At 45.6% G+C, this 8,830-nt stretch overlaps 1 protein-coding gene across 1 annotated transcript in view; it reads right to left on the reverse strand.

The window, feature by feature from the left end:
* Nucleotides 1-8,830, reverse strand: part of CCDC60 (coiled-coil domain containing 60) — a 239,248-nt gene that overhangs the window by 52,287 nt on the left and 178,131 nt on the right. Inside the window, exons 4-5 of the mRNA XM_004379117.1 lie at nucleotides 7,888-8,001; nucleotides 1,755-1,862 (exon numbers count right to left, since the gene is read on the reverse strand). Of these exons, the coding sequence (XP_004379174.1) occupies nucleotides 1,755-1,862; nucleotides 7,888-8,001 (222 nt within the window). The remainder of the gene's footprint in view (nucleotides 1-1,754; nucleotides 1,863-7,887; nucleotides 8,002-8,830) is intronic.

Genomic DNA, 8,830 nt, shown 5'->3' on the forward strand with positions numbered 1-8,830 from the left:
ATTTCCTCTAGGTGCATTGGAAGAAAGGCTTGGTGATCTACTTCTGAAAAATCAGCCTCTGAATGTTTGAAATTGTATTTAATCATTATTTGAGCAGTCTTTTTTAAAAAAGAAGTCAGGGGAAATGTCTTAAGGTTGTGATTTTAAAACAAATTCTGGGAACCGTAAGGATATTTGGGACATAACTAGGTCATGGTGGGGATGCAATCAAGTTGGAGGGGCTCCAGGCCCCCCAACCTCCTGCTTTGTACAGATGCTCTGTTTAGAAACATCTATTTTATGTTACTGCGGTTACGATTAAAAAAAAAAAAAGGATTTATGCTGTTGAAAAAAAAAAATACAGGTTGTAAACCAAGGCATCCAAGCAAAGTAGTTTTAAATTTATCCCAATTGAAAACACTTCATCAGTTGGAGTCAGTGGTCTGTCATTGGATGCATGATTCATATTTCTGGTTGCTTTTGAGGTTAGTTTGGGCACTGGTACAAGTGATGTATCAGTCAGGATTTTGGAGGGTGGGTGGTAACTGTCCGCAGGAGGAGGGGATTAAGATTTAGGATTTTGGAAGAGGAAGAAGACTGAACTCACCTGGGAGGCAGGGCTGGGAGAGAGCGCCAAAATCGGTGTATTGGGGGTGGGGATGAGAAGTGTTAGCATTTGGAATGGGGAACAACATTCCAAAGCAATTCCAATTCCTCAGTTCTGGGTTGTTTACCTGTTCTGTCCCTTTATTGTAGTCAGTTCGATCTCCCTTCTTAGAGAACCAGTGTCTGTACAAGCGTGCCTGTCCTTGATCTGTCTGTTTCTGCAGCAGTGACCTCAGGCTTTTTCTTGAGTCCTCCCTTCTGATTGGGACATACACAATACTTTCCTTGGCTTAGCACCAAGTTCTAGAGCTTCTGCCTGGGCAAACCCAGCTGCCGCACAGACTTCAGAGACCTGAGCACTTGAGTACTCCTTTGGGTCCAAGTGAAAAGACCAATAAAGAAAAAAACAAACCAAACAGTTGTCGTTGATCCCACTCATGGCGACCTCGTGTGTCAGAGTAGAACTATGACCTATAGGGTTTTCAAAGCACTGAAATCTGACGGAAGTAAACTGCCAGGCCTTTCTTCCAAGGCCTGTCTGGGTGGGCTCGAACATCCAGTCTTTCAGTCAGTAGCTTAGCGTGTTAACCATTTGCACCACCCAGGAACTCCAGTAGAGAGATAGTCACCATTATAGATTTAAAACAAATAACGAACCTTGGGAGAGAGGATAGAAACAGGAACAGTAAAAAGGACAAGGGGAACAGGGAGGGGGAGAAAAAGGAGAATGGAGGAAAAGAAGAGGAGCAAACGAAAAAGGGCATGGGGAAACACTTTCAAGAAGAGAATTAGAGAGAAATCTAGCTGTGGATCTAGCAGTGTGCTGGTAAATGTTTAACAACTGACTCACCATTAAAAAACAAAAAACCAAAAAAACTGATTTGCAGCTTGCTGATTTCTGTGGTGTAAATATTCCCACTGCCGCTGATTTCAAGCTACTAAGGTGATGTCACTGGACAAAAAGCTGAAGAGATGCCTACAATTGGCTCTCACCAGCCTATGAGCTGGCTCCAGCATGTCATTGTTCGGATCCCCCAGAGCGTATTAGAAGAACTCCTAAACCAACGTACCACCAAAAACAGCAGTAGGAGAGAAAAATGTATAGGGGTCCCCTCCTCCACTGCCTAATCCATTGCTAGTTTATGGCGGGTTGTAGGGCTGAGGCATACTTTGGATTCCAGCAGGTGATCACGGGCTTCATGGTATGGTGGGTGTGGTCAATGGTCAGGGCCTCCAGGAGCCAGTGGAGCGCACAGAGCTGGCGGAAGAGGGGTTCGCTGCAAAGACAAATGGAGCGCAGAGGGATCCTGTCAGAACAATAGTAGCAAGAGAGGTAGTAGTTGTGCTGGCTCCTGGTTACAGAGCTATTGCCACGTTCCAGACATTGTGTAAGTATTTTGCATACGTTGTCTCATTAAACCTTTACAATGGCTCCACGAGGGGTTCATTAGTCCCATTTTACAGATTAGGAATCGGAGGTTCAGAGGAGTTAAGGAAATTGGGCAAGTAGATGGCAGAGCTGGGATTTGAAACCAGAGGATCCTATGCCAGTTACCTGGAGTTTGTGTGTGTAGGGGGAAGGGACAACAGAGGGCTGCCCCAGCTAGAGGTTCTTGACTCCGGCAAATGAGAGGATTGAAGGAAATTAATACCCTGTAGGGTGTCTAATTGTTAATCTGATAAAAGTACAACAGACTGACACTACAGAGTGTTCTGAAAGTCTGGAGTCACAGGGAAACTAGTGTGTTTATTGTGCTTCCCCCTACACCCAGATTAGCAGTTGGACCTGCTATTTTAAATTTATATGACCATCGCCATGAAAGTATAGCTGGATGTTGAAGAAAAATATATTGAGCATGTTATTTGAAAATGTAACTAATGTTCTGTTTAAAAACAAGTGTAAGCCATATTTTCTGACTTTCAGGCACCCCATGTTAAGCACTTGCAATGAGCCATGCATCAACTTGGGCACTTTCCACACATTATTCAACTCTCCCAAGAACCTGCTGGGGTAAGAAATACTATCCACATTTTAGAGAAGAAGAAACTGAGGCTCAGAGAGGTACAGTCACTTACTCAAGGCCACACAGCTTGTTGATGACAGAGATAGGATCTGAATATCGCATTTAATGCTCAGGACAACTGTATAAGGAGAGTATCATTATTACCTCTCTACAGGTGAGAGAATTGAGGCTCAGAGAGTTGAAGTGAATTGCCCAAGGTCACACTGCTAGATGATCGATGAGGATTTGAACCTGAGTCTGTTTATCCCCAGAGGCCACTCTCTCATGGTGCCCATGAAGCCAACACAGCAAATGAGGTCACCCTGAGAGTGAGGTCAAGAGAGGGTTAACCTCCTGCCCAGATTTTTCCTGGAAACAAGGTGGAGTCTTGACCAGCCCTCCACCCCCACCCCAGTGATTTCTCCTCTTAGACTAATGGGCGAATTGCCTCCATTAAGACCTGTGTAATTGCTCTTCTCTGAAACTGAGTACTGCCTTGATCAATACTCCCCAGGGTTCCTGGGCCTGATGCTCACAGGGCAGGAAAGAATGCATCCTCCTAGTTTCCAGGAAAGCACCACCTCAGCAGGTGGGTCCGAGCCCAGGGGCTCAAGTATGGAGCTGACCAGGGTCACCCCGTGGCATCCCTGAGAGGCATCGTTTTTTACTTCGCTAGAAGGGGCACTTCCCCCTTCTTCCCCCATGTACGGGGGTGGTGGTGGTGGCTGTGTCTGCCAGGTCTTAGGAAGACTAGAAGTCAGCAGCTCTCTTTGTCTTCTTTGAAACTCCTTCCTTCCTTCCATAAGTACTTACTAAGCATCGAGTATTCTCTTGGAGTCTCAGGATAGTGCAAACAGTTAATGAGCTCAACTGCTAACTGAAAGGTGGAAGTTTTCAAGTCCACCCAGAGGCACTTTGGAAGAAAGCCCTGGCAATATACTTCCAAAAAATAAGTCCTTGAAAATCCTGGAGCTTGGCTGTTATCCAAAAGGTTGGCAGGTAGAATTTACCAGCTGCTCCTTGGAAACCTTATGGAGCAGTTCTACTCTGTCTTATAGGGTCTCTATGAGTCGGAATTGACTCGATGGCAATGAGTTTGATTTTGGTTTGGAAAATACTGTGGAGCACAGTACTGCTCTGACAGCACATGAGGTCACCATGAGTCGGAATTGACTGGACAGCAACTGGTTTACTGTTCTTTTACTTCTAATTTGAAGGACCTGTACGTCCACAGCCCTTCCAGTTCTTGTGTCTCTCTTCCCCCTCAGCAACATCTTTGCCCCTACTGGTAACTGCATTTGGCAGCTCTGGTCCCATGGTCATGTCCAGGATTTAGCCAGGAGGAGCAGCTAGCCTTGCCATGTGCCTGGCACTGTGCTAATAAGCGCCTGACTTCACCCTCACCATAACCCTATGATGTTGTGAAAGACCCAGGGAAATGCCAGCTCTTGTGTTTGACAGTCTAGAGTCACTCCAGCCCAGGGCTTTGGGACATGTCGAGTAGGGGGTGACAGGGGGAGAGGATATTAAACAAAGGGAGTCAGCTGGTGAGATGGGGTCTACTCGGTGACATGGGACGCATGAGCATCTGATTCATTTCTGCAGGTGACAAGAACAGACACAAACCTGACCCTGTCCCTCCTTTGGAGCCCTGGTGGTGCAGTGGTTAAGAGCTACGATTGCTAACCAAAAGGTCAGCAGTCTGAATCCATCAACCACTCCTTGTAAACCCTATGGGGCAGTTCTACTCTGTTCTATAGGGTTGCTATGAGTTGGAATCGACTCGATGGGAATGGGTTTGGTTTTTATCCCTCCCTTCCTTAAAATCATCAAACTCCATCACACGTGAGACTCCATCTACTTCTTCAACCTCTCATTGCTCCGTTGCTACCGTCTGCAGCCTGAGAAATTCTGCTCTGTTGCTCAAGCTTACCACACACTCCCTTTGCACTGCCTGGGTAAAAATCCTGGTTTTGCCGTTTACTAGCTATGTGGTCTTGGTCAAATTACTTCTCCGAGCCTCAGTTTTCTCATCTGTAAAATGATGGTAATTGTAGCACTTCTCTCAGAGGATTAGAGTGAGGGTGAAGTGAGGTGCTTGGCACTGTTCTTTGCTCCTGATACATATTCCTCTTCTTCCTCCTTCTCTGCCTCTCATTGGATGGGTCTCAGTTCATCTACTTGGAAGCCTTTCTTGGTTCCTCTAGGAATCAAGTCACTCTTCAAGGAGGTTACAGATCATCTTGGCTTCCCCGGTGCCTACAAAGTGTCACCTTGTCTCCACAGTTTGGGTCCCTGCTTCTTAGCAACTGCCTGTTTACTTGTCTCTTTGGCCCATGAGCCTGCCATCTGCAGAGTCTTCTTCAACACAGGGTACTCTGTGCCTGGAGTGGCTCTAAATTGTGAAACACAAGAGCAGGCATCTCCCTGTGTCTTTCACAACGTCATAGGATTATGGTGAGGGTGAAGTGAGGTGCTTATTAGCACAGTGACAGCAACATGGCCAAGCTAGCCTGGCACAGCATAGGCTCAGTAGGTTTCTGGTGACTCAAAGCAAGATGCCAGGAATGAATTGGTTTGGATTGGACATTTCCCTGAGCTAATGACTTGGGCACAATCCCCAGGTGCAGAACCACTGGGAAACTGAGAAATAGTCACAACAACATAAAAATAGTGAACCCTTCCCGTAGAGTACTTACTCTGTGCCAGACACTATTTTAAGTGCTCTATGTCTTTATTAATTATTGACTAATTTCATCCTTATAACAACCCTGGGAGGAAGATACTATTCTTACCCCATTTTACAAAAGAGGGAACTGAGGCACAGAAGGCTTTTTAACTTGTCCAAGTTCACAAAAGCCCGCAAACAACGGAGCTGGAACCTGAGCCCAGGCAGTCTTCTCCCAAGTCCATGCTCTTAACTACAATGTTGATGTTGTCATTTCTTGTTATAGGATACCTGTACCAGTTGGCCATCGAGTTGATATTGACTCATGGCAAACCCCACGTGTGCAGAGTAGAACTGCTTTATAGGATTTTCAAGGCTGTGACCTTTCACAAGCAAATTGCGAGGCTTTTCTTCCAGAGTGCCTCTGAGTAGGTTCAAACCACCAACCTTTTGGTTAGTAGTCGGGCACTTAACCATCTGTGCTACCCAGGGGCTCCCTGTTATAGGGTAGAGTCCTCCCTTTTCACCAGGACAGGGTGAACTTTTGTGTTTATAAAAAGTACCCGAAATCCAGTGATCCTAAGCATCCCCCCAGATGATTTTGATGCAAGTTGAAGTCTATGAACTGCTAATCTATGCCACTCAGTTTCAGTGGGCTTGTTCGCAGGAAATACTATTGGAAGTGCAAGTGTTTCTAAAGAATATTACAAAAAAATTCTGGTCTGTTTTTGCAAGGAGATGTTTTAGGAACATCTAGCTTTGGCTGCCTGTTGCAGTGTCTTGAACAAATGGGTCTCCCAAGAAGCCAATCATAATATCAATCAAAAGGAGAGGGGAGGAAAGAGGGACCTCATCAAAGGCTGGAATATTATGAAGGCATACAGGTGTGATTAATACATGATGATGGTGAGCTTAGTGATCTTATTAATGGTCTTTTTTTTTTTTTTGGCCTGCTATCTTGTCCTAAGATTTCACTCTTGCATTATTTTACACTTGAAGTTCATGACTCTCCAAATATATGATCTCCTTAAAGGTGAGACCTTTGAATAGACTTTCTGTGGACCGTATAGTGATGAGAGCTTGGGCTCTGAAGCCAGACAGACCTGGGCTTAAAACCCCAGTGCACTGGCCTGCTGAGCTCCGTGACCTTGGGCAGGCAAGCACTCCTCTCTGAGCTTCTGCTTCCTTATCTGCAAAATGGGGATTATAATACACCCATATTTCACAGGGCTGCTGAGAGGGTTGACTGAGATTAAATCTACAGAGTAATCAGTAGATTACAGTACATTATTACTTTGTGCACCATTGTTGTTGTTAGCTTCCGTCAAGTTGGCTCCAAACTCATGGTGAACCCCATGCACAATGGGATTGGATCATTGTGATCCATAGGGTTTTCACTGGCTGATTGTTGGAAGTAGATAACCAGGCCTTTATTACCAGTCTGTCTTAGTCAGGAAGTTCTGCTGAAACCTGTTCAGCTTCATAGCAGCATGCAAGCCTCCATTGACAGACGGGTGTTGACTGTGTATGAGATGCACTGGCCAGAAATCGAACCCAGATCTCCCACATGGAAGGCAAGAATTCTACCACCACTGCCACTGTGCACACCTTAAAAACAAAACAAAACAAAACCCATTGCCATCGAGTTGATTCCAACTCATAGCGACACTATAGGACAGAGTAGAACTGCCCCATAGTGTTTCCAAGGAGCTCTGGTGGATTCAAACGGCCGACCTTTTGGTTAGCAGCCGTAATATTTGACAGATGATCCGACAGAGAAGTCTAGAATTCACTGTACTGTTTTCATTGTCTGAAAGAAGTGTTCTCAACTGGGGCAGGGTGGCAATTTTGCCTCCAGGGGACATTTGGTAATATCTTGAGACATTTTTGGTTGTCACAGTTGGAGGGTGCTACTGGCATCTAGTATGTAGAGGCCAGAGGTGCTGCTGAACACCCTACAATGCACAAGTGTGTGCCTACCCCCTCCCAAACCACAGAGGATTATCTGGCTCCAAATGCCAATAGTACCAAGGTGGAGAAACCCTGTCTTAAGTCAAAAGTTTATACGTCTGTGCCTGAAATGTTCCAGATGAAAAGTGCTGACTAGTGAAAAAGAAAAAGTTGGGCATGGAATTCTTTATAGACATAGGGAAACAAGATATGCAGGTTTTAGAAAGCAGTGTTCTTTGGAGGGTTGATTAGCCCCTGTTACTCCATGCAATGATGAGTTCATGCCTTTGGGTCAGGAGACGACACATGCTTCTCTGGGAAATAGCTCCTCGGGTCTTGGGAAAAACGTGTCCCCTGAGCCCTGGCTGAACCGTTCTGCACACGCTCAGTGAGGCCTCTAGACAGATTTTATCAGGCTTTGCAAACTGTTTGACATTAGAGTGTCTGGCTTGGTAAGAAATGGAATGACTCAGTCCCAGCTGATTTGCCACTTAGCTCTAAACCACTGTGTCTGCTTTCTGTTATTTTTATATGCCAAATGGCTTTGTGGCCTTCAGGTTCCATGTCCCTTTCACGAGGACAAAGGCACAGCTTCAATGGTTCTTGATGTGTTAGCTGGTTGAGTTTCACCATGGCTTCAGTTTATGAGCTAGCAAGGCAAGGGGGCGAGGCTGTGCTTACACGTGAGCCTCAGGGAGCCAGGGCGAGATGATGCAGCTGTGCCAGGGGGTGAAGGGGCGGAGCACGATTTCGGTCACTCCTTCCACCTTTCTCATCTTCTCATCATCGTAGGTGCTGAAGGAAGAGCAGACATAGGCAGAATGAACAGTGAGCAGCAGTTTCAGACACCTTCCTTTCCAGACACTCTTCCTTGCCAGAGCTTACTCAACAGGTATTTTGGGGCACCTACTGTGTACTGGAGTCCCTGGGTGGTGCACACAGTTAACGTGCTCGGCTACTAACTGAAAGGTTGGAGGTTTGAGTCCCCCAGAGGCTCCTTGGAAGAGAGGCCTGGCCATCTGCATCTGATAAATCAGCCATTGAAAACCCAGGGGAGCACAGTTCTACTCTGACACACATGCGGTTGCCATGAGTTGCAATCAACTCAGTGGCACGTGGTTTGGTACTATATGCCAGGCACTGTTCTAGAGGCAGCTAGTGAACAGAGCATATAAAAATTCATACTCTCATGGAGTGTACATTCTAGTGGAGCAGTGCATAGAATAAACAAGATAAATAAGTAACCTGTGATAATACTAATGTGCTAGATTAGGGGTTGGAAATGTTTTCTTAAAGGGCCAGATAGTAAATGTTTTTGGCTTTGTGGGCCAAAACTAGGGCCAGGTCTCTGGCAGAACTACCCAAAGCTGCTGTTGTAATGTGAAAGCAGCCATAGATAATACATATACAATATGTAAATGACTGTGTTCCAATAAAACTTTATTCACAAAATCAGGCAGTAGGCTGGATTTGGCCTGTGATGGTTATAGGTGCAATAGGGAGAAACAAAGCAGGGAAGGGGGTTTGAAGGGCTGTGAGGGGTGTGAGTTGCAATTTTAAATAGGAAGATTGGGAAAGATGTCCTTTAGAAGGTGATATTTGATAAAAATCTGCAGAGTTTGAG

The sequence above is a fragment of the Trichechus manatus genome, unplaced genomic scaffold, assembly GCF_000243295.1.
Source record: "Trichechus manatus latirostris isolate Lorelei unplaced genomic scaffold, TriManLat1.0 scaffold00061, whole genome shotgun sequence".
In the NCBI taxonomy this organism is placed as follows: Eukaryota; Metazoa; Chordata; class Mammalia; order Sirenia; family Trichechidae; genus Trichechus; species Trichechus manatus.